Raw genomic sequence first — 25,249 nt, 5'->3', positions numbered from 1 at the left:
GGGATCTTAGTTCCCCGACCAGGGATGGAACCCGTGCCCTTGGCAGTGAAAGTGCAGAGTCCTAACCACTGGACCACCAGGGAATTCCCACACTTTTTCTTTTTTATTGGAAAATATTTTGGCTCAAATTATCATTACCAGAAGAAATCAAAAATGAAAAATCTAAGCTTTTTTTTTTTTAATTTTTAAATTTATTTATTTTTGGCTGCGTTGGGTCTTTGTTGCTGCGTGGGCCTTCTCTAGTTGCAGTGACCGGGGGCTACTCTTCATCGCAGAGCACGGGCTTCTCATCGCGGTGGCTTCTCTTGTTGCGTAGCATGGGCTCTAGGTGCGTGGGCTTCAGTAGTTGTAACACGTGAGCTCAGTAGCTGTGGCTCGCGGGCTCTAGAGCGCAGGCTCAGCAGTTGTGGCGCACGGGCTTAGCCGCTCCGTGGCATGTGGGATCTTCCCGGACCAGGGTTCAAACCCATGTCCCCTGCATTGGCAGGCGGATTCTTAACCACTGCGCCACCAGGGAAGCCCTAAGCTTAATTTTTTAAGTTACAAAGATAACCAATACAAGAATTAAAAACAGTGATATAACTATATTGATAAGGGAAAAGAAGATGGAGTTGGTTTAAGTGAGCTATCTCCTAATGAGGCTCAGAAAAGTCTGAATTGATCAACACTATACTTTACAAACGCAACAGTAATCAGGAAGATAACTAAAACAGAACCCAAGAAAAGAATCAATGTGGCTGCACCTGGGGAGTGTCTTTGTTTGGGCCACTATAATGGAATACCACAGACTGGGTGGCTTATAAGCAACAGAAATTTATTTCTCGCAGTCTAAGATCAAGGCACTGGCAGCTTTGGTGTCTGGTGAGGAGCTGCTTCCTGGCTCACAGACGGTGTCTTCTGTGTCTTCACGTGGCACAAGGGGCGAGGGAGCTCCCTGGGGTCTTGTTTAAAAGGGACTCGTAGCATTCAGGAGGGCTCCACCCTCATGACTTAATCACCTCCAAATACAATCACACTAGGGATTATGCTTCAATATATGAATTCTGCAGGGACACAAACATTCAGTCTATAGAAGGAGTAGAATGGAGAGGGTTAGGGCTCTTTATCATAAGTCCGTCTATTCTCTGATTTTCAAAAATTATTGGTTATTTGGAAATGTTTTTTTAAACACATAGAACAGAAGCGGTGGAGCTGATTTTGTCCTTGGCTCTATGAGAGGCATTCCTACAAGACTGCACCAGGTTTAACCCACCTGAATGTGGGAGCATTGTTTTTCAAAACAACACTCAGAAAAGGAGATGTAGGTTTACAATGCAAAAGCTCAAGCACAGTGTCTCTGCCAGGAAGTGAGACTAGTTAGCACAGCAGTAAGGGGGCAGCAAAGGTAACACCGTCCTGTGTCCTTTGAACTAGGACTCTCTTTCAATTTGGTAGAGACAAAGGTTTACATTCTGAAAGAAAAACACACGTGCCTGGCCTTTGGCTAACCTCATAACTAGTTCTGGTTGACCCTGCTGTCTTTGCTAGTGATGAACATATAAACACGGAGAGGGAACCTACAGGTTGCACTGCAGATACAATTAAACATTTAATACTGAATAAGAAATTAACACAACACTGTAAGTCATCCATACTTCAATAAAAATTTGTAAAAATGAGTAATAAAATAATACTGATTTAATAAAAACAATAAAAATGTTCATTCAAAAAAAAATAAAAAGCACTTAGCATTTACAAGTATGGAGCCAACTGACATCCCAAAGTTGAATAAAATCTCAGGTTTTGCTCCCTATTTCCAGACTGCTAGTCTAAAAAGAAAGCTTATTTTGAAACTTCAATTTCTAGTTATCACCAGTACTGAGAGACTTCCTAAGATGTGCTCTTTTGTCCTTCAGCCAGCATTTGGAATTTGCAGAGAATAGACTGAGTGCCATTACAGCGCTGGGTGCCGGTGACACAGAAAGGGAGACCAAAGCTGCCCCTGGGGATGCCCAGTGCAGCAAGAGCTCATCCTGGGCACAGCAGTGGCTCAAGGGATGGAGTGACCAGGCCTCCTGCAGGAATGTGGACGTTCCCCAGAAAAGACTCTGGAGCTGGAACAGGAAGGAAGAAAAAGACTGCAGGCAGAAAAGAAAAGCCTGGAGGTGTGAAGTGGTGTGACACGCTCAGCTGCTGTGGACAAGGAGAGGAGAGCAGGCCAGTGGTCAGACAGGACCCTGTGGGCCATGATGAACTAAGGCGTTTGTACTTGACCTGGAATGAAGCTCCAGGGCCAAATTTTAAACAGAGAACAAATCTGTGTTTTAGAACGTGTTCTAGCAGCATTGGGAATGATAAAAGAGAAGAAGCTCTGGAAGTAGAGACCATTAGGAAACCACTGCCCTCAGTCAACTTACGAGGTGTCGAGAACCATCTAAGGGGTAGTGGGTGAAGACAGAGACAAAGAAATGGACAACAGAAATAATGAAGCTTAAGGATAAATGAGATTCAAGAACCTCCTGCATGTGGGGATTCAGGAAGAGAAAAGCTATGCCTTTGGAAAGTCTAAGAATGAGACAAGGAATCAGGTTCAAGGTCAATTAAATGACCACAACTGCAATGTTAAAGTGCCAGCTTTTCATCATGACTCTGGACCTAACAAAATCTACAACCACAACTACTACGATTATTTACTGAGCACTTTCTAAGCGCCAAGCACTGCACCACGTTATTCCATGCAGTCCCCTTGTCAACACCATGAAGCAGGATTGTTGTAAGTCCAGCTTTACAGAACAGGAGAATGAGGCATAGGAACTAGCTGGGATAACGCCCATAAAGAATTGAGCACGATGCCTGGACAAAGCAAACCCTCACTAATGGTAGCTATTCTTAGCTATCAATCATTAGGCTCTGCAGCCAAACTTGAACATGCTTTATTCCCTCCGTATCAAGCCAATCCTAATCAAGACCTTTCCTCTTGAAAGGCACCTGGGATACAAACGGGAACGGGGGGGGGGGTAGTTTAAAAAGAAAACAAAACCCCCAAATCTGAAATAGTTGTGTTCCAGGTTAATTTCTCTCACAGAACGTTATACACTATTCTAATCACAAGATGAACCTGTTGATGCGTCTCAACAGCATCCAAGTCACCAGGAGCACCACTTGGCCGACATCTGCGCCCAGGAATCCTGAAGCCCTGGGAGATGCAGCCTAAAACACTTCTTCCAGGTTGTCTTAAATATACATCCTTCGGTGGGCACTTAACGCTGTTCCTAGCACAAACATGAAGCAGCTGCTCCCACACGGACTCCCTAAGAGGGAAGCCGCGGAAGAACTATGGGTGGTCTCTGCCGCCCGCTCTCCCATCTCTAGGGAGCCAGGAGAGGGGACACTCGGTATTCCACAGAGAACTCTACTCCTGGGGTCTCTGAGCAGAAGGGCTGCGCCAACTGCTGCTTCTACGTTGCTATCAGGGTGACTTGTAACTCACGTGCTCAATCTATCTCTAAGTCGGGCTAAAACCCACTCCACACACCGTAAATTCTCAGACACCACCAAACCTCAAAACCAAGAATCGATGTTAAAGTAACAGTCTAAAAACACTAACGGAAGAGTCTCCCAGGTTAGTTTACAGGATTTTCTTCTTGGTCCTTTAAAGAGCACAAAAGCACGGTTCTTGTTTGCTGGCTTCGCTCGCTGGTCCGGCTTCCTCCCTCGGGGACAGAACACGGCTCGCCTGGTGCTGAAGCCACACTGCGACCCGAGGTTCCGGAGGAAGAGCAGGACAGGGAACAAGCTCACACTAACAAGAGCAGAGCGCAGGCCACCTTCACTTGGGTCCGGAGGCGCCGAAAGGGGAAGGGGCGGCTTAAGCTTTACGTGCCCAAGCTGACCACTCGCCGACGGACCACTCCTGAGAGTGAGGCTGCGCGGACCCCGGGTCCGGATTCCACAGAAAATCTGGGGTCCGCAGCAGGGTCGGGGTTCTGCGTGGGACCAGGGTTCCCCAGCAGGACTGGGGTTCCACGGGGATCAGGACTCCAGCAGGGGTCGGGGCGCCGCTGTGCACCCACCTTGGCGCGCTTTCAGCAGCATCGAGTTGGCCAAGAGGTTCTCAAGCTCCATGGACGACGGCCGCCGCCGCCGCCGCCGCCGCCGCCGCGACCAGCCTTTGTGGACGCGAGGAGGCGAGGGGGCGGCCCGGGGCGGCGGCGGGGCGGCCTCCGCGCATCGCTCGCCCAACGCCGGGTCGGGTCCCGCACTGGGCCGCCGCTCCTCCTCGTCCTGCTGCTGCTGCTGCTTCTGCCGCCGCCGCCGCCGCCGCCGCCGCGACGGCCACCACCCGCGCCGCCGCTGCGTCGGACGCTGCCGGCGCCGCGACGCCTCGCCCTCGGGACCCGGGGCTGAGGCCCGGGAGGGGGCGGGCCGGGTCCCCGCGGTCACCCCCGCCGCGCCGTGGCCCGGGCTGTCGGCCCCATCGCCCGGGGAGGGGCTCACTGGCCGGGGCACCACCCGCCGGCGGCGACGGCTCCGGCCAACGGCTTCCCAGACGAGGGAGCCAGAGCGCAGCGCTCCGGAGGCCCCGAGGCTGAGGCGGTACCGCGCGGGCCAGGACCGCTCCCAGAAGGCCCCGCGCGGGGCGGAGGCGGGGGGGCGCGAGCGCGGCCTGCTGGGAGTTGTAGTCGCTCAGCCTGCGGGCGGGTAAGCTGAGCGGGGGCGTGTCAGTATTTTACCCAACGTTCCTACGGCTCGCTGGCTCAGTTATCGCGAGACGGGGGCGGCATTCCTAGGGTGCTGGGCCGCGTGTGTCTCCGGAGGGAACCCGCGCTCCGGCTGCCACCTCCTTGTCAGCGCCCCGAGGTGCGGCGCGTGTTGCCATGGGGAAAGCCAAGTCCGCCGGAGCGCGCGGGAAGGCCCCCGGGGCCCCGGCGGGAGCGCGGGGCGGCCGGGCGAGGCCCAGCGCCAACCCGTTTGAGGTGAAAGTCAACCGGCAGAAGTTCCAGGTCCTGGGCAGGAAGACGCGCCACGACGTGGGGCTGCCCGGGGTGTCGCGCGCGCGGGCCCTCCAGAAGGTGAGCGGGGCTCCGGGCCCTCCGGGGTGGGTCCCCCCAGCCCCGCCTGCCAGCCGGGACCACCCGCGGCCCTGCACCTCGAACCCCTGCGGCACCGCGGGGCCGCCGGCAGGCTTGGGCGAGCTGCGGACTTATTTCTCGGTGCCCGTTTCCCCTTCTGTAATTCGGCCATGATGGTGGTACGTACATCCTAGGGCTGCCGGGAGGATGGGAAGCGTCCACTTAGAGTCCTCGGGACAGCGCCTGGAGCAGTGAGACGTCGTGTGTCGTGTATGCCATGTGTCAGCTGGACTGTTTTCATCTTCGTGCGTCTGCTTGCGCGTGGGCGGGGACGACATTCCCCTGCAAAACCGCCGTCCCTCCTTGGAGACCCACACACACGTCCAGCTCAGGCAGAGTTCATCACTTCCGCGCTGCCGCGGCCCCTGTGCGAACCTCTTACAACCTGCCCTCGTTGAGACTTTGAGCTCTGCTGGTTAGGGACAGGATAGGGGATTACGTGGGATGCTCAGTAGATGTTTGAAGAAGGAATGTATCGCTCCTTTGAAGCACACAACCTTGTCCCTTGCAGGGTAACTGAAATGCTGCCTTCTTGGAAAGTCTCATAGCCTCCAAGCTTACTTGTGCTTACGGTTCCAGAGTATTCTGTACTTTCAAATTCAGTTCGGGTAGCATTCTCTATGCAGCTTCTGAGACATGCTCATTGGTTTGTTTAACGATATTTATTGTTACTCTGAGGAGGAGACATTAGTAAGTTAGTGAACAAATTAAAGCACAGAAAAGTCAAGTAAATTTCCCAAGGTCACACAGCTGGTAAAGGCTGGGGTTTGCACTGGGTTTGGACACCTGTGAAGCCTTTATGTGCCACTGAGCACTTACGTTTAAGCTGTGTTCTAGCAGGTGGAGAGGTAAAGGTAAAGTAACAACTGGCCCTGCCTTCATGGGCTCATAATCTGTGTTCTGTCCCACAGCATGTAATCCAGTTGATCTTTTTTTATATATAAATTTATTTATTTTATTATTTTATTTTATTTGTTTATTTATTTTGGCTGAGTTGGGTCTTTGTTGCTGCACGTGGGCTTTCTCTAGTTGCGGCAAGCGGGGGCTACTCATCGTTGTGGTGTGCGGGCTTCTCATTGCAGTGGCTTCTGTTGTTGCAGAGCACACGGGCTCTAGGTGCGCGGGCTTCAGTAGTTGTGGCACGTGGGGTCAGTAATTGTAGCTCGTGGGCTCTAGAACGCAGGCTCAGTAGTTGTGGCGCACGGGCTTAGTTGCTCCACGGCATGTGGGATCTTCCCGGACCAGGGCTCAAACCCGTGTCCCCTGCGTTGGCAGGCGGATTCTTAACCATTTCGCCACCAGGAAAACCCCAATTGATCTTTGAATTGAATCAAACATCGTCCTTATTGCAAGGAGCTGGCAGTAGTAGTAGACAAGACAAACTTACAGCCGACTCCGATGCACCCCTGCATCACACACCCCAGGGCAGGCTTGGGGGGGCAGATGTGGGGATGGGGATTGCATGGGCTCCAGAATAGACATGTTTTCCTTTACCACGTAAGCCTCAGTTTTCTCATTTCTCCTTAAGAGCCTGAGGTAGGAACTGCCATTCTCTCCCTTTTACAGGTGAGGCTGTGGGCGCTTCCCAAAGTCCTCGCTGGGAGGTGGTGCAGCTGGTGGGATTCTGAGTCCTCACTCTTGACTGCACCTCCTGGGCATCACATGCATGTCCATGAATGACCCAGAAAGTGCTGAGAGTATTGGTTTGGGGCTACACGTAAATTTTACCAATAGACAAATACACAAATACAGAATCTGCAAATAACAAAGACTGACTGTATATACACATAATGGCACGTATATAACAAGCAAAGAGAAGATAGGCAATGCTGCTGCAGTCTGTGTCTGTAATTGATCTGACATCGTCATTGACATCAATGGCCTCTCAGCTCATTGTTCCCTGCTTCCCTTACTCAGCTAGAACCTGAACTCCTCTGGCTTCTCCACCTGGGTGGAGTGACCTCTGCTCAATTGTTCTGCTTTTTTTTTTGTCATTTTACTTTAACCTTTGGTATTAGGCATGGAAGTACTAACACACACCCTAGTGAATCCCCTGGGTTCCAGACATCATCCTCTTTGCTGCCATTGTATGGCAGGGACCCAGTTTCTCCTCGGTAATTGAGATCAGTCTTTCCAGCCAGTAGATTGGCCTTTTTTGGACTGTTTGTCTCAGTGGCCTGAGGCGTAGAAAATGACATTTTCCATTTTTCATTAGAGCCAGCATTGTGTCCCCTTGTGGAAGCACCTCCCCTTTGGGGACTAAGACTGCCAGGCCATGAGAGCTCAGAGTTGCCAGGACCGGTGAGAGATTGTTCTATGATCTGTTTTTCAGCGCACCCAGACTTTGCTAAAGGAATACAAAGAAAGGGATAAGTCCAACGTATTTAGAGATAAACGCTTTGGAGAATACAATAGCAACATAAGCCCAGAGGAGAAGATGATGAAGAGGTTTGCTCTGGAACAACAGGTATGGAAAACAGTCTTTTGCTGTAGTTTTACACAGAAGTCAAATACAAGGAGAAGGCCGTTTCCACCTTGTTTGTTTATACTTTTGTGAGTACACAGTGGGTGGGTCTTCAATCGTGTATCTTGCCTGTCTAGACCAAGGGGGAAGCAGCCTCTAGCACATACCAGTTAGGTGGATAAATATCTTAACCAGAGTGCCCGGCAGTGACGCGTCCTGGGGTTCTGGACTAAACTGCTGCCTTCGGCTGGGTCGAGTGGATTGTGGAGCATTCCTGGTGGGTAGAGCTGCACGATTTCCCAGTGCCTTAGGGTGGCCCATTAATTTATTTACCTTCTGTGGGTTCTGTTTATATCCGAATCGTTGCTCAAATGACCCAGAATAATCTTAAAGCTACATTGTCACATTGCACAAAAATGGGGAAAAAAATCATTCTTTTTTTGATGTTAAATGGATGTGGAAATTTTAGGAGACTGATTTTCGTTTTTTCTGTTCTGTCAGCGACAACACGAAAAAAAAAGCATCTACAACCTAAATGAAGATGAAGAACTAACTCATTATGGCCAGTCTTTGGCAGACATTGAAAAGCATAACGACATTGTCGATAGTGACAGCGATGCCGAGGACCGAGGAGTGCTGTCGGGTGAGGCCTGGGATCAGGGGCAGTCTGCTTAGCACTGACGTTCTTTCTGCCCTGCTTGGACACCTAGAAAATGCAGGTGTAGATCTTTAAGAGGGTGTATATGTAGATAAGATAGACAGACAGCCTTCTGTCTGTCTATCACAGAAAGCACTTCAGTATCCCTCCTCTTGTTTGAACTTCACCCCAGCTCATTTTACCCATGAGCTCAGAGAAACAATATGATTTGTCCAACCCGTGAGTCAGAGTTGTGGGTAAAACCCACCTCACTGACCCCTAGGACAGCTCTTCTGTACTAACCCACAGTGCTTTGCTACCACTGTTATCAGTTCTGACCTAATGTGTGCACTAACAGTGTTTACTTAGTTCTTTTAGTCTTTGTTTACTCTGGAACCGCTTATGACAGTTTTGTGGGGGAAGTAACATTGAGCTTCTTTTTAATTTCTTTTTTTAAATTTATTTATTTACTTATTTCATTTTTGGCTGCGTTGGGTCTTTGTTGCTGCGCACAGGCTTTCTCTAGTTGCAGCGAGCAGGGGCTCCTCTTTTGTTGCAGTGCACAGGCTTCTCATTGAGGTGGCTTCTCTTGTTGCAGAGCACGGGCTCTAGGCGTGTGGGCTCAGTAGTTGTGGCTCATGGGCTCTAGAGCACAGGCTCAGTAGTTGTGGTGCACGGGCTTAGTTGCTCCTCGGCATGTGGGATCTTCCTGAACCAGGGCTAAAACCCGTGTCCCCTGCATTGGCAGGCGGATTCTTAACCACTGGGCCACCAGGGAAGTCCTGAGCTGCTTATTTATAGATAATAACGAAGCGGATTAAATTATGGCATTAGTTAACACTGATATACAACTGAACTGAGTTAGGACTTGGTTCAGGTCTGATCATCTTGGGCCCTTTTATAAAGTTGGGGTCATGTCGTAAGTTCGCATCCTTATAAGTTAGAATATTCTCTATTCAGCATCTTCAGAACAAGGCTGCACAAAACTAAAACTGACTCAGCGGTTTTTCTGGTGTGTGGAAAGCCAAGCCGTTAAGCCCATGCCTGCCTTTTGGTATCTGGGTGATGGGGGGACAGAAGGCCTAGGAGTTAGGGTGGCCTGTGGTTCTGTCCACAGCACCGGGAGGTAGACCATGACTCTGCTGAGGCTTCGTGGTTGAGGAGGGAACATAGTTCGTCTTGAGGGCCTTTCTCTTCGCACTTTCCGTTGTTCAGGACTTTCTGTGCACGCCTCGCTTTAAACATGTTCACCTTCACTGTGACTGAAGGGGACTGCCGTGGCACCTTCACGTTCGGCGGCCTGGTCATTCGTCACAAGGTGTCGGCCTCGGCCTCGTTGGTACGATAGGCTGTGACGGTTGGCTGATGAGAGGAGAAGTTGGATTCCGCTTCTGCCAGGTGTTGGGTCCTGGGGACTCAACTGTTTATTTGAGGTTTCCTATCCTCCTCTGATCTTTAGTATGAGCTCGTCAGAATCCAGGTAACTTGCACATTTCCAGGTAACCTCTTACATTTGAAGATAAATATATTTACCATACCTTTTAAAATGGATCATTAGGAAACATCCTATTTTGTTCAACTACATAATTTATATGTTCTCCTAGATTAGGAGAATTTCATCTTAAAAATCAACCCTAATTTTCTAATTAAATCCTATCATCAATATAAGCACACAGACGGATTTTTTTTTTTTTTTTTTCTTTTCTCTGAGAATCCTTTTTGGAATCTTTTATATGATACCACCTCGTTAGTTAATGTTTTGTAAATTTTTATTTTCAGAAAATATTGTAAACAATCTTGAATTAGTAGAATGCTAAATGATAGTGTTTTCTAATATGCTAAACTTTGCAGGAAGCAGAGGAATCACTCATTCACTGATCCATTTATTCAACAAATACTGGTTTATGTGCCAGGCAGTGCTCTTGGTTCTGGGGAAATAGCAGTGAGTAAAACCTACCTGCAGCTCAGTTTCTGGGGAGACCCAGACAATAAACTAAATAATCACTAAATCCCGCAGGCCAGTCGGAAGTAGAAGTGCTGTGGGGGAAATGAAGTCGGGGCGGTCTGGGACACGCCAGGTAGTCCTGATTAGGGTCACGAAGGAGGTGGCGGTCATGCAGGCCTCTGGTGGTGTCACGGTCTGGGACCAGCCAGGAGCCTGGTAACTGGAGGGGGCGATGGTACAGACAGGTGGGCCGGGCCCCCGGGGCCACGGGAACAATTTTGGCTTTTACTCAGGAACGGGAGCCGGAGGGACTTGAGTGGGGAAGGACTGAGTTGGCTAGGGCAGGCCAAGAGGTCTTCCTGAAATTCTCTCGTAGGCGCAGGAGGTGGAGAGGAAGCAGGATGAGCAGGGGGGTTTGGGGTACCTGTCAGACAGCCCAGGGGAGGCATCAGGAGGGCAGTGGGGGCCCGAGTCCGCAGAGAGCCTTCCCTGGAGGAGGGAGCTGTTGCCCAGAGGAGCGAGCGTTGGCCTTTAAATCGGGCCAGAGTCCACTGCAGGGGGAGCGAAGGAGGCATGATGGGGGTGGCGGAGCGCAGGCGCGGAGAGCTCAGCGCAGACGGCGGGGTGTGGGCCTGACGGGGTTAGAGGGCTACAGGCAGGAGCTGTTTCTCTTATTGGATGAGATCTGAAGTCAGTTGCTTAGCATCTAAGCCTCTGTTTTCTCTTCCAAGAAATTGGATTTTTTAAAAGTTTCTTTCTATTCCAAAATTGATGAGTCCCAGTGTTTTGTTTCTGTCTTCTTCCCTGGTAGCTCGAGCAGTCTAAGAATCAGTGACTCTAGTTGCTGGCTCCGCCCCTGCCCCCGGGACTTTCTGTGAGACACAGGGAGGGTGTGAAGTGGCCCTGGTCCTGGGCATGCCCTCTTACGACTCAGGTGCCAGCTAGTTTGCGGCGTTTGCCCATCTTCCGTGAGACGTTAACACATTGGAAAACAGGTTCTTGGTGTTTCCAGTCACTTGGATCACAGCCGTTTGGTCTTTTTATGCCTCTGGGTTTTCTCGGAGGGGCTCATCTTGGGGGTTTGTGTCGCTGTGCCTATAGTCTCACCGGCTGTTGTGGGTGAGAGTTTTCTCTTAAACGTGGAGTCCGCTCTCAGGACTGTGCTTGGAGAAACGTTGGCAGAGCGACTGCAAAACCCACTTTGCAGCCGGGCCTGGCTTCACAGAGGGGTTTTCTGCTCTTTGTCTGCAGCCGAGTTGACGGCGGCCCATTTTGGAGGAGGTGGCGGGCTGCTTCACAAGAAGACCTCTCAACAGCAAGGCGAGGAAGGGGAACAGCCAAAGTCACGCAGAGAGCTGATTGAGGAGCTCATCGCCAAGTCAAAGCAGGAGAAGGTGCGTCCGTTAACGTTCTCGATGTGGAGCAGCACCGTCCTGAGACACGCTGCTAACGCGTTTCAGGTTTTTTCTCCCTGTGCATTTTTAGGCTGTATTTATTAATATTTTCTATGGATTTAATAAAAGCATTCACTTTGAATAGGAATACAAAATGCATTTTAAATTTCATCAAGCATGTACTTCCTTTTTTTTTTTTTTAATTTTATTTATTTATTTATTTATTTTTGGCTGCGTTGGGTCTTTGCTGCTGCGCGTGGGCTTTCTCTAGTTGCGGCGAGCGGGGGCTACTCTTCGTTGCGGTGCGCGGGCTTCTCCTTGCGGAAGCTTCTCTTGTTACGGAGCATGGGCTCTAGGCGCATGGGCTTTAGTAGTTGTGGCTCGCGGGCTCAGTAGTTGTGGCACGCGGGCTCTAGAGCGCAGGCGCAGTAGTTGTGGCGCGCGGGCTCTAGAGCGCGGGCTCAGTAGTTGTGGCACACGGGCTTAGTTGCTCCGTGGCATGTGGGATCTTCCCGGACCAGGGCTCGAACCCGTGTCCCCTGCATTGGCAGGCGGATTCTTAACCACCGCGCTACCAGGAAAGCCCCAAGCATGTACTTCTGATGGTTTCTTGTGGTTTTGGTTTTGGGGTTTTGGTTTTGGGGGAGGGTTGGTTTTAGTGTTTTGGCACGTATCAAGAGTCGCAAAACATCACTGCTTTTGCTAACGGCAAACTGCTCAGAGCATCTAGGAGAGCAGGAAATTCGTTCTGCGTGATGGGATCCTGAGATGCTAATTTCTCGTGGCCTCTTTTCCTGTCATCATGTTAGGCTGAGCGGTTGTCCAGTGGGGCCTGGACACCTGCTGGAGGCCGGCAGTAATGGGGTGCATTCTGTTCTTTTTCCCCAGAGGGAGAGACAGTCTCAACGAGAAGACGCCCTTGAACTCACAGAGAAGCTAGACCAAGACTGGAAAGAAATCCAGACTCTCCTGGCCCGTAAAGCACCCAAGTCCGAGAGCAGAGGTGGAAAGGAGAAACCCAAGGTGGGGTCAGCACCTCACAGTCAGCCCGGGCTCACGACCATTGACCCAGCCTTTCTCTGCAGAAGAGGGGGAGCCAGGCATCTGTTCTCCCTTTGAGAACTTAAGTTTTCTGTTAAACTTTTATATTGAGGTATCTGACGTGTGTTACATCAGGGTGGAAATAGACTAAAAGTTACTTCACTATCTACTCCAGAATAATGAAAGTAAAGAAAATGGTTGTTTCTTGCTATGAGAAGACTTGGTATGTGTATTGATACATACGTTTACTTATTTTTCCTTCTGGACAATATTTGGTTCCTACCACATTGCTTTTAGTCTAAATTGTTAGAAAAGGTGCATTCATTTGAGTTGCTGGTTTCTAGAAGATACTCGGATTTCACCAGATTACCTTGCCGTGTGGCCGTCTGTACATCTGTGAGTCGATCTTACTGTTGCTTCCCCCAAAATCCCATTTGGGGGGCTTAATGCCTAGATGAGCAAGGTTTAGTTTTCTTAAAGCAGATATACTTTGAGAATTTTCGAGGAGCAAATAGTTGTATATGACCTAAAGGCGTCCTCGAGACTGATTAGAACAGCCCTCTCTCACACAAGAAGAAAAGACTTAGGACGTGGTTTAGCTTCTTCCGTAAGGATGTCCAGCCACGACTGGGATGTGCAGGAAGCTAGTTATGCAGGTCTTTCCTTTAAAAAACAATGTCTTCTTTCTGCCCTAGCCTGACGCATACGACGTGATGGTTCGTGAGCTCGGCTTTGAAATGAAAGCACAGCCCTCTAACAGGATGAAAACGGAGGAGGAGTTGGCCCAGGAGGAGCAGGAGCGGCTGGAGGGCCTGGAGGTGTTTGGGGGGCGGGGCAGGGGGGCGGGCGCAGTGCCGCTCTGGGAAGTGGCTGCGACCACAAAGGCCCTTTCCGCTTTGTTTTGTTCGATGGGCTGAAGGTGTGCTGTGTTTTACCAGTGGAATCTTTTTAGCCTCTAAACAAGTTTATGTTTGTTTTACTATTTTTTTTAACTATAAAAGGAAAAATAATGCAGATAATACCCAATATAACAAATTAAAAATGACTTTCTTTCTAATCCCTTTACCTCAGAACAGCTGCTAGCGATATAGTGCACTACCTTCTCACCTCTTTTCTCTTAAAGGTTTTTTAAATTTCCTTACGTTACAAAACAAAAATGAAGTAGAGGCATACTGTCATGCATCTGGCCTTTTCAGTACCCCCCTCGTGGGCCGTCTCCTGTGGCCATTGCATGGTTCAGAGGGACAGAGTAGCTGAGCTGCTTGCTAAATGGCATGCAGACCTCAGTGTAAAGTGTCCTGTTCCTCTTCTGGGGCCTGGTGGTGAGTGAAGCTGACGGTTGGCCACCATCATTTGGCCAGAAAGCCCTCAGGGTAACAGCTTTTCCTTCCTTGTGACTGGAACACATTTGTGCCGCAGTATTTTTATTTTTGTTAAATAAGTCTTCCACACAATGCTTGCCAAGGGTTTGCATGTCTGATTGAAGACTGAAAGCAGAAGGCAGGCCTGAAGCAGCTGCGACGGCTGAGGGAACCTGGAGCGTGCGTCCCTGCCACATGCTCACAGCACAGCAGACAGCTTTTCTCTCTTTCCTGCTCAGGCTGAAAGACTCCGGAGGATGCTTGGAAAGGAGGAGGATGAACATATTAAGAGACCAAAACACACGTCGGCGGATGACTTAAGTGATGGCTTCGTACTAGACAAAGATGACAGGCGTTTGCTTTCTTACAAAGTAAGATGTTTGCTTTCGTTTCCTTTTTTTTTTTTAATTTAAAGGAACACATTTCCTGGTTTTTCACTTGATAGGTTTACCACAGATGGAAATTGGGAGTCTTTTTAGAAACAGTTTCTCTGTGGCTCTTTCTAAAGCTGGTGAGGTTTTTCAGTCCCAAGCCCCATTAGCTCTATACTCCTCTCCCCTTTTCAGAGCGTCGGCCCCGCTCGGGGCAGGAAGACAGGAGGGGGCCAGGGGTCTCGAGCAGAAAGGGTTCCAAGATGGGAAACTGGGTGCTCGCAAAACACTAGGTTATCTGGGGGAGTTGTCAGGGGTCACCCTCGGTGTTGAGGTCCCACCACCTCCGCGTGCAGCCCACATGCCAGGAAGCCCCCAGTGACCCAGCTGTTGCCCAGCCCCACGAGCAGCAGGCCTGCCAGACACTCAGAGCAGCCGGAGCCCATCCGCTGGGGCGCCTTCCGCATCCTGCTCCCCGGCAGAGACAAGCCCTGCCCAGAGTCCTGGCGGCAGGGTGTGCGGACTGCGGTTCCCAGGCCTTTAGCCCCGTGACGTGTAGCAGCCCCGAAGGAGGTGGGAGAGAGGCCCCACGCCCGTGGACAGTGCAGCCCCGGGCCGCGTGTTCCCGGCAGACAAGTTGCATAAAGCGCCTGCGCGTGCACGGCCCTCAGACACGGCCACAGGCTGTGCCAGCTGCTGTCCCTGAGGAGTGACGCCCCTGGTTCCCGCGTTCTGTTCCCAGGATGGGAAGATGAACGTCGAGGAAGAGCCAAGCGGGGAAGCCAGTAGCAGTGAGAGCGAAGAGGAAGAGGGCAAAGGCTCGAGCGCGGGGGACCCAGAGGAGAGCGATGGCCCGGACGGCCCCTTGGGCCTGGAGTCTGACGTGGAGAGTAAGGACGGGAGCGAGAGGACCCAGGAGGAGCGGCGTCCGAATCCTGGGGAGCGGTCGACAGCCGATGACCGGGAGGCTGCCAGGGCCGAGCTGCCCTATACGTTCGCAGGTAGGCAGACAACCGGGGAGTGGCCGCAGTGACCTGGTGGCGTCTGCCTGACGGGCTGCGTCATGGAGTGGGACAGGGTGCAGGCCTGGACACACGGGCACAGCCCGTCTGTGCTGTCCTGGCTGGCAGACAGGTACGGTCATCCTTCTCCGCGACGCCCCTGGGATCTGACCCGAGTGCTCTGGGCAGCACGTCAGCCTCTGCTGTGTGACTGCAGCAGTCCTGCAGGCCGCCGGCGGGGGTCCCTGCCGCTTGACAAGTCGGCCCGTTGTGGGCCAGGGTGGCCGCGGAGCCGGGCTCAGGCCTCGTGACGTGGCACGTAGCACACGGTGGGCTGCTCTGTCCCACGTGCTCCAGTCCGCAGGCCTAAGCTGTCCTGCGACTTGAGGGCGTTTCCAGAGCGGTTGAACCGGCGGGTGGAGCTGGCTGCTCTGCTCGCGGGGCTCCTTCCAGCTTCCAGCCTGTTCTGAACGGTCCCAGCGGCCACCCCGCCCGTGCACTGTCCCCTCCGCCCTCCCCGTGTCGGGCATTGGCGGGATTCTGCCTGGAGGGGAGCTTGGGGTCATTTCTTTGTCGAGGCTGGTTGCAGGCAGCCCAGTTTCCTCGAGCCTCACCCTTGGCGGGCACGCGGGCACACGTTAGAAGCAGTGTGGTAATTACACAAAATGAGTGTTTCCATAAAATAGGCGGAAGTATTTCTTTGGGTGAAGTAAAAGAAGTTGTATTACTTAATTTGTGTTCAGTTTTTATCTCCGTTACCAGAAATGTAATTCTCATTTTACAAGTTAAGCGTGCAGTGTGTTTTGTATTTTTTTGATAGCTCCCGAATCCTACGAGGAATTGAAGTCTTTATTATCGGGAAGATCGATGGAAGAGCAGCTTTTGGTTGTGGAGAGAATTCAGAAATGCAACCATCCAAGTCTCGCAGTGGGAAACAAAGCAAAACTAGAAGTACGCTGGAGTCGTTTGTCTGCAGTGTTGGGAGTGTCGGGGAAGAGCCCTGGTCTGTGTGGGCGTCGTAACCGTGAAGCTGGTGGTCCCGAAGTGCACCCCGTGCTTACGGCCGCGAGATTTCACAGTGGGGTGTGGGTCGGGGGGCAGAGAGCCAGGCCTGGACGTGCGTCAGCTCCAGGGCCCACGGCAGGCCCAGCAGGAGGCCGTGCTGTTGACCTCAGATTACACTGAGTCCACCTCGCGCACCCGTCATGCAGCAAAGCCAGGCTTTGGGGAAAGAGGTAACTAGGGACGTGCCTTGTCCTCTTTGTGTAAAGGCCGCACGTTTACCGAACGAGGCGCCGGGCTGGGCGCGCTCCTGGTCCAGGACTGAGGTGTCGCCTGCCGGCCAAGGCAGCACACACCCGGACCCTGTGCTCTTCGCTCCTGTGCCTGCCTTGGGTCACAGGCCCCCATCGCTGGCCCTGAGGCCCTCTCCCCACCCGGTGCGGGGGCACAGGGGGCAGGGCGTCCTGTACCGCGGCTCCGTTCTGGGCTCAGCCCTGAGCTCTGGCCCCAACCCTGTTCCTGCAGAAACTGTTTGGCTTCCTTTTGGAATACGTCGGAGATTTGGCTACAAGTGATCCACCAGACCTCGGCGGAATCGATAAGTTGGTTGTGTAAGTGAAAACGGGGTGCGTTATCTGGAACATGGGACTGAGTTGAACAAATTTTGTGCCTTTTAGTAAACTCATAAAATAATTTCGGAGTTATTAAGGCAGCCTTGCAAATGGGCCCACAGCTCGCACAGCTGCGGTGATTTCCGTACGCCATCCTGCTCCTAAGTCATGTTGACGCGATGCTCCCGTCGCCCTAGAGATGGGACCTGTTTTTAACTGCAAACGAATCGACTTTAAGACAGTAGGGCCCCTTCAGGTTTATTTATATTTGACGGCTAATTTTCTGTTTCATTCGCCCACCTGCTGCTGTCCTGCGCAGGGGCTCGGGCCGGGCTCTGCACCAGGCCCCGTGAGAGCAGAGCAGCATGGTGGCTCCTGGCCCCGTGGTGGCTGGAGCGGGGCGCAACGGGCAGGGTGCTGAGTTGGGAGGGTCTGCGAGAGCAGGTGCCTGGTGGTACCCTCGGGCTGGCCACCTGCACACCCCTCTGCCCCGTGCCAGCCTCTGCCCCCAGGAGTGCTTGGGAGGCACCACTGGGTTCAGGACTGTCGGCCACGTCTGGCCCTTAGAATATGCTCCCCGTGCTGTTACTTGTATAAACAGAGCTACTTCTGCCACCACTACTGAAAAGTTATGACCAGGTTCTTAGCAAATAGCAGAAATGAATATAGGTTATTATAAAACACTATTAGGAAAACTACCTGGGTCACCGAGACGGCCAGCCAGGTGTCAGTAAGAGGAAAGGTGCATTCATCCAGGGGCTTCCAGCTCTAGCTCAGTTGGCAGGTGACTTCACAGGAAGATGATAAGCGTGGGTGGTTTGAGGGGGTTTTCTATGTTTTTGTTACCTACAGACATTCTCCCCTGACTTATGTCTCTGATTAACAGGCAGTTGTATAACCTTTGCCAGATGTTTCCTGAAGCTGCAAGCAGCGCCGTGAAATTTGTCCTCCGAGATGCCATGCACGACATGGAAGGAATGGTTGAGACCACAGGCCGGGCGGCCTTCCCGGGCCTGGACGTGGTAAGCCGTGGGCGTGTCTCATCCGGCCGTTGACCTGCGGCCGCCAGCCGTCCAGTGTGCTGCCGTGGCACGGAGGGGCTGGGGGCTTCGAGAGGGTGGTCTGCCCCAGAGCCTCCACAGCCGTCTGGAGGGCACGCTGGGCCGGGCCTGGGAGGACTGCTGACCTGTTAACAACCAGCTAGCGTGTGCTCAGGAGCAAAGTTCCTGGTTTGATTTCTGCGTGAGCGGTGCCGTGTTTAGTCCGGACGGCGAACCCGGGGTGTATTTTCCTGAGGACCTGAGCCTGTGGGCTGGTTGCTCCACCTGCTTGTGCACGGCGACCTCTGACCTCTCTGAGGCTTCTGACCGTTTGACGGCAGCCGTGGGCCGTGCCGTCAGCTCTGGTCACTGAAGAAATACTGCTCAGTCCGTTCCTTTTTCTGGTCTTCGTGTTGAAATGAACTAACGGCGACTGGCAGGAACTTTAAAGTCCGGCTTTATGTTGATGGGTCAGGACACTCCTCAGGAAGGCACCTGAGCCAGTGTCCGCGGCCTCGGCCCCTTTCTCTGTGTGACCTGGGGTAGGTGGGCGCCCGAGCTGTGGCCGAGGGTATCCAGCCTGCCTCCCCGGAGCCTGTCCCCGGCGAGGAGTAGTGGGGAGGCCAGTGGGGTTGGCAGGCTGCCCAGGCTTCAGTCCTGGGCCGCGCAGGCCTGGCCTCTCTCCCGGCTGTAGGCGGTAGTGATGGCTCAGTGGTACCTGTCCCGTAGGCTGGCGTGCGGATTCATGAGATGATGTTGTTACTGAACCAAATCGGGGTCCACCCTTGCCCAGCGCGCAGTCAAAGCCAGCCGACTGACACCGGGTTGTGGGGAAGGAAAGGACAGCATTTACCGCAGGCGCCCGTCAAGGAGCACAGGCAGCTCGTGCTCAGAAGACGCGGACTCCCTGATGGCCTTCGGGGGGGGTTTAAAGGCAACATAAAGGGTGAGGGTCACAGGGGGTGTGATCGGCTCGTGGACTTTCTTCTGAGTGGTTGGTGGTGAGGTGACAGGGTGATGTTTCCGGGATCTCAGTATCAGCCATTTGGTTCCCACCCGTCTGGGGTCTAGTGCTCGTGGGCAGCCTGCAGTCACCATCCTCGGTGGGTGGTGGTCTTAGTTTCTGCAGAACAGCTCAAAGATATGCGTCAGGTTGTGTGTTTCCCTTCTTTAACCCGTGTGATGGCGCTTTCTTTCCAGCTAATTTACTTGAAAATTGCTGGGATATTGTTTCCAACCTCTGACTTCTGGCATCCGGTGGTCACGCCTGCACTGTTGTGTCTGAGCCAGCTGCTAACCAAGGTACGTCAGGACCTCCCCATCAGAGCCAGCCCTCCTTGGGGCTGAGCAGGGCCGTGGAGACTGACCCTCCTGGGGGCTGAGTGGGGCCGTGGAGACTGGCCCTCCTTGGGGCTGAGCGGGGCCGTGGAGACTGACCCTCCTTGGGGCAGGAGTAAGAAAGGCTCGTCAACAAGGCTTGCGTAGCAGCTCCTTCCCAGAGCTCCCGGACGAGGTGGCAGAGGGCGTGACCCCAGAAAGCGCATGAAGGCATCGTGTCTGATCTGGGGTTCTGTTCCCCTTTTGGCTTTAAAAGTCCAAATAGCTCCATTTTCCTTGAGGGGGCGTACGATCGGTGCCCACTTGCTGTGGTAATTATCAGTGTTCCACTCCGGAAGGGTGGGACCTTACGATCACAGAGCTCTTTGCCTGATTGCATCTCGCGCCTCGATCCTGCCGTGCGGGGCGGTGCTCCCCTCCGTGCAGAGGAAGGTCGGGGCCTGCGGCCCCCCGCGGAAGCCAGGCTGTCTGCCTGGCGCAGTGTTCCGAACGTTGTTCCCAAGTGGATGCTGTGCCCTGTGTTCCTTTGCCAGTGTCCCGTCCAGTCCCTCCAAGACGTGGTGAAGGGGCTCTTCGTGTGCTGCGTGTTCCTGGACTACGTGTCCCTGTCCCGGAGGTTCATACCTGAGCTTATCAATTTTCTTGTTGGGATTCTTTACATCGCAACTCCCAACAAGCAGAGCCAAGGTGAGTTGATTCGAGGCAGCGTTTTCAAATATATCATACTTTAGAAATTTTAAGACTTTTAATAGTAATTGGTATTCATTGTAGAAAGCTTAGGATATGGGAAAGTTAGAAGACCAAAAAATCTCAAGTCTATCATCCAGAGTAGCATCCTTTTTTCTCTCTGTGTGGATGTATGTATATACCCACATTTTGAAAAAAATCAGGATCCCACTTTATCTGTCCAGCACGGTAGCCCGTTTCCATGTGTGGGGAGTCTGAGTTTAGTGTAAAGTACCCCCCAGATGGCAAGATTAACTACCAGAAATATATAAAATACTGCGGTTTACTATATTGACTGTGTGTTGAAATAATATTTGGGGGGGGAGAGTAAACAAAATACATCCATTAAGATTTACCTTTTTGTTTTTACTCGTTTTATGTGGCAACAAGAACACTTTAACTTGCGTAGCTCACGGTGTATCTCTAGTTGGCAGCACCGCTCCTGTAGTTGCTACGACGTTCTCAGTGTTGGAAGGAGCTCGTGGACAGCAGTATTCAGAGAGGGTTTCAGCAGTTGTTGCTCTTCTGAACTATCACACCCTCCCCTCCCCTCCCCCACACAGGATGCCGACACTCCTCCCCACGCTTCTGCCCACTCACGGCTCCCTCGCCCTCCAGGAGCTGCCCACCTTTGTCCCCTCGCTCCTCCGTGTGTAGAGGGTCTGCTTTCCCGGCCTCCTTTTTCCTTCCCTGCCCTTCTGCTTTCCCCTCGTAACCTCACATGGACACTTGCCTGCGTGTGGCTCTTGCCCCTGATTTCACTGAGCCCCACGCTGTGGGCTTCTCTCTGCCAGCCGTGGGGTGGGCACGGGGGGGCATCCACACCCCAGCGAGACGTCAGGGTGGCTGCAGTGCTGGGGGAGGGGCCCCGGTGGAGGGCACTGGACGCTGGAGTCGGGACTGGCCAGCGGACTGGCTGTCGCCCGTACGCCCCCCTCCCTCTGCCCAGCCACCGCCCACTCTGCCGTGCCTGGACCGCACCCGGCCTGGCGCCCTCCCCGGCAGTCCCTTCCGTCTGCTTCGACTGCTCCTCTGAGTGACGACGGGCTTAAGTCCTGCTCGCTCCCCGGGTCTCTGGAGCAGGCCTTCTCTGGCCTGGTGAACTCTGCACCCTGCCCCACCCCCCCAGCTCTCCTGACAAACCCACCTCACCCTCCTCTTCTTTTCCTTTGTCCGTTGTTTCTTACTGATATTCAGTCTAGTCTGCCCACAGGGGCAGGGGCCTGGTCTGTGCTTGGACTTGGCCCAAGCACCCCTGTCAAAGCCGTCGCTTGTCTCTGGTGGTAAACACAGCGCGTGTTTGTTAAAATGAACTTCCAAAGGCTTCACCCTGCAGAGCCTGCCCTGCGAGCCCGGTAGCCTCGGAGGCCGACTCTGTCCCTGTCCCACTTGGAATCCAGGTTACACTCTGGTGCACCCTTTCAGAGCACTTGGGAAGAACTCAGAGTTGCTCCTGGTTTCTGACGAGGAGGCCACGGCCACGTGGCACAGGAGAAGCCTCCCCCTCCAGTGGGCAGGAGGACTGAAAGCCCAGACTGAGACAGAGGCCAACCACACCAGGTACGTGCGGGCCCGGGGCTCTGGGCCGTGGTGCCACTTAGACCTCAGAGAGGCCAGGCTGGGAGCCAGACGTGACCCAGCACCCAGCCTTGAAGATGCACCCACATTATCTCTGTTCACAGATGAAATGATTTTATATGTAGAAAATCCTAAAGGTTCCACACAAGAGCTACTGGATCTGATAAATGAATTCAGCAAAGTAGCAGGATACAGAGTCAACGTACTAAAGTCAGTTGTATTTCTGCACACAAACAATGAACAGTCTGAAAGGAAATTGCAAAAACAATTCCATCTACAATAGCATTAAAAGGAACAAAATTACTTAAGAATTAGCTTATCCAGGGAGGTGGAAGACTAGTACGATGAAAACTACAAAACATTGCTGAAAGTAATTAACAGACATAAATAAATGGAAACACATCTGTGTTCCTGGACTGGGAGACATAGTCACCTCCAAATACCACCACGTTAGGGGTTAGGTTTCAACAAGGGAATTTTGTGGGGTCACATCAGTCAGTCTGTAGTAGAAGAAGTAGAATGAGGAGGGGGCTAGGACTTTTTCTTGTAAGTCCTTCCATTCTCTGATTTTTAAAAAAATTATGGTTATTTGAATTTTTTTTGTTGAAATTTATTTATCGTGTTAAAATGCAGATAACATTTACCATCTTAACCATTTTTAAATGTATGGTTCGGTGGCATCTTAAGTACATTTACACTGTTATGGAACCATCACCACCCTCCATCTCCAGAACTTACTCATCTTCCCAAACTGAAACTCTGTCCCCATTAAAGACTAATCCCATGCCACACCCCAAGGCCCACCGTCCTCCTTTCTGTCTGTGGATTTGACTCCTCTGCTGCATCTCATATAAGTGGAATCACACAGGATTTGTCCTTTTGTGACTTATTTTATTTCACTGAGTGTAATGTCCTCAAGGTTCATCCATGCGTAGCAGGTATCAGAATTTCCTTCCTTTTTAAGGCTGAATCGTACTCCATTGTGTGGATGGACCACATTGTGTTGATTCATTCATCCATCCGTGGACACTTGGGTTGCTCCCACTTTTTGGTTATTCTGAATAAGGCTGCTGTGGACATGGGGGTACAAGTATCTATTCCAGTTTCTCCTTTCAGTTCTTTTGGGTTTATACCCAGAGACAAATTGCTGGGTCAGATGATAGTTTTATTTCTAATTTTTTAAGGAACCTCCGTGCTGTTTTCCACCACAGCTGTACCATTTTACATTCCCACCAACAGCGTATGAGGGTTCCAGTTTCTTCACATCCTTGTCAACACTTGGTAATTTCTGGATTTGTGATGGTAGCCATCCTCATGGGTATGAGGCGGTGTCTCATGAGTTTGACTTGATTTCCCCAATCATTAGTAATGAGCATCTTTTCATGTGCTTATTGTCCATTCATAATCTTTGGAGAAATGTCTGTTCACATCCTGATGGCCATTTTTTTCCCATGAAAAAATAACTTTCCCAGAATGTGTGTTATTTTCAAGGTATATCTGCTTGATACTGGAAATAGTTTTAGTAATTTAAAAACTACAACGGGGTTTATTTAAGATGAGGGCTCCAGCCATTGTAGTGAGTCAGTTTTCTTGGGTCTCTCCCATGTATATGTGTTACTAAACTTTGATTTTCTTCTGTTTAAAAAAACAAAACAAAACACCGAGTACTCTTTCCAAGTTGTTGCTGCATTTCCCGCAACGTTCTTTCCTATTCAGGGAAGCAGGATGTTTTCTTTAACTCCTGATCCCATCAGCCACCGGTGGCCGGGCACCACAGCCCAGCCGTTGCCCAGGGCAGATGTTTGACCTCAGGGTCCTGCGGCCCAGGCCCACGAGCGGAAGGTTTTCATCTTTGCCAAGATGATGGGCTTTGTTGGTGACTGGGAGGGGCCCTTCCTTCCTGTTGCCCTGAGGCCAGGTGTCACCCCTGCAGGCTGTCCTGCCTGGCTGCGTGTCTGGCTCTGGTGCGGCGCTGTGTGACCGCCTATGGCACTCTGCCCTCCTTCCACGACATCGTGCGGCCCCTGCGAGCCCTCCTGACACAGCACCTGGCTGCCCGCAGCTGCCCGCCCGAGCTCCAGGTGAGGCCTCCCCTGGCACGGCCGTGTCCCGGAGTGGGGGCAGGTTGGTGGGCGTTTCTGTCACGGGGGTTCCAGCGCTGGGAATCAAGGCCAGCCGCCCCCATCAGCCTGGGCAGCGGCTCCAGGCCCCGCGCCCCTCCCCGGTCACTCGGGTTCTGAGGATGGTCCCACTGCCCTGCACCAGGCAACAGGAAGCCGTGAAGGGCGCCTGCCTTTTGGCCTGGGGGCTCCCCTGTGTACAAATGGGCTGGTCCCCATCGTGTGCTCCCCACGTTCCTCTGGGAGAGAACGTTCTGTTCTGTTGCTCGATGGGTCTGTGCGTCTGAAGTCCCGCCAGGCCAGACGCCATAAGGACGCTGCAGGAAGGTGGAAGCTTCTTGAGAGCCGGGCCTTCTGGGCACAGTGGCTCTGCACCTGCAGCCGTGGGGCCTAGGGGAAGGGGCGGCCCGGAGGGAGGCGCTCCGGAGGCCGCAGTGGGCAGGCCCAGCGGTGTCAGCTTTTCTCACGTGTCAGGAGCTGAGTCGGAGCATTTTGACGGAAATGGAAAAGCAGCCGAAGTACTATCGGCCGCTGGTCTGTGAGAAGAGCAAGCCGGTGCCGCTGAAACTGTTCACCCCCCGGCTGGTCAAAGTGTGAGTACGGAGGCCCCCCCCAGCACCCCAGCCCCAGAGGGGCCTGGGGAGTCCGGGGCTGTGGCTGGGGGCAGCCTTGACTGGAGGCCTGGCAGGCTCTGGGTGCGCAGACCCTGCGTCCTCAAGGCCGGCTTTGTACCTTCAGCCTCGAGTTTGGGAAGAAGCAGGGCTGCACAAAGGAGGAGCAGGAAAGGAAGAGGCTGATCCACAAGCACAAGCGAGAATTTAAAGGTGCCGTCCGGGAGATCCGCAAGGACAACCAGTTCCTGGCTCGGATGCAGCTCTCAGAGATCATGGAACGGTGAGGGGCGACGGGGTCTGGCAGGTGCTGGTGTGGGTGCTGGGCCGGGGTGAGGGCGGGCCAGGCGGCCTGCTCCCCTCGCTTGTCCTCCATCTGTCCTGGGCGGAGTTGCAGGCCCCACGCAGATGTGAACTGCTATTGGGTCAGATAGGAAAAATGGCAAGATGTCCTCCAAAAAGTATCCAAAAATGGGCTTTTTTTTTTTTTAAAGGGATGCGGAAAGAAAACGGAAAGTGAAGCAGCTTTTTAACAGCCTGGCCACACAGGAAGGTGAATGGAAGGCTCTGAAGAGGAAGAAGTTCAAAAAATAAATTATGTTTTATAAATCAGACAAGGAGATGCTATATAACGAATGCCATAAGGGATGCTGTAACATCGGAGTTTTTTTCCTGTACTTCGCTTCATGTTAAAACGCCTCTCCTGACATATTGCATTTTGGGAACAGGGCCAGGCCTCCGTGGGAGCTACATGCCGATAAACTGTAAATGACCTCTGTTCGTCACTTCCAGACAGTCCTCAGTTAATCACAAGGCTTGGGACTGATGGGATTCAGGCTAATGTTTTTGGTCAACCAAGCATATTTGCCTTCATGTGTAGAATTCAGAGTGTTACTTA

General features: G+C 52.4%; 2 protein-coding genes across 3 annotated transcripts in view; one reads left to right on the top strand and one right to left on the bottom strand.

Annotated features, from left to right (window-relative positions):
- GRK4 (G protein-coupled receptor kinase 4) overlaps positions 1-4,639 on the bottom strand; it is a 105,471-nt gene extending 100,832 nt beyond the window's left edge. For both annotated transcript variants that reach the window (XM_061191901.1, XM_061191902.1), the window contains exon 1: positions 4,053-4,639. In XM_061191901.1, the coding sequence (XP_061047884.1) occupies positions 4,053-4,104 (52 nt within the window). In that variant the 5' untranslated portion in view covers positions 4,105-4,639. The remainder of the gene's footprint in view (positions 1-4,052) is intronic.
- A 92-nt stretch (positions 4,640-4,731) lies between these two features.
- On the top strand, positions 4,732-24,968 carry NOP14 (NOP14 nucleolar protein). Its single transcript, XM_061191896.1, has 18 exons — positions 4,732-5,051; positions 7,444-7,578; positions 8,077-8,218; positions 11,409-11,551; positions 12,440-12,574; positions 13,288-13,410; positions 14,193-14,324; positions 15,067-15,325; positions 16,146-16,276; positions 16,853-16,938; positions 17,825-17,960; positions 19,179-19,280; positions 19,850-20,003; positions 21,443-21,602; positions 23,554-23,701; positions 24,215-24,333; positions 24,479-24,634; positions 24,846-24,968. Exons 1-18 carry the CDS (start codon positions 4,857-4,859, stop codon positions 24,943-24,945), a joined length of 2,556 nt encoding a protein of 851 aa, XP_061047879.1. The 5' UTR covers positions 4,732-4,856; the 3' UTR covers positions 24,946-24,968.
- Positions 24,969-25,249: the final 281 nt, after the last annotated feature.

This window comes from Eubalaena glacialis, chromosome 5, assembly GCF_028564815.1.
Source record: "Eubalaena glacialis isolate mEubGla1 chromosome 5, mEubGla1.1.hap2.+ XY, whole genome shotgun sequence".
Lineage (NCBI taxonomy): Eukaryota > Metazoa > Chordata > Mammalia > Artiodactyla > Balaenidae > Eubalaena > Eubalaena glacialis.
The sequence above is the reverse complement of the archived record's forward strand: the minus strand, read 5'-3'. Positions and strand labels throughout refer to the sequence as shown.

Coding starts and splice junctions, on each gene's coding strand:
- NOP14 (XM_061191896.1), top strand. CDS start 4,857: ATGGGGAAAGCCAAGTCCGCCGGAGCGCGCGGGAAGGCCCCCGGGGCC. Junction 8,219..11,408: donor GGACCGAGGAGTGCTGTCGG/GTGAGGCCTGGG, acceptor CTTTGTCTGCAG/CCGAGTTGACGGCGGCCCAT. Junction 21,603..23,553: donor ACAGAGGCCAACCACACCAG/GTACGTGCGGGC, acceptor TCACCCCTGCAG/GCTGTCCTGCCTGGCTGCGT.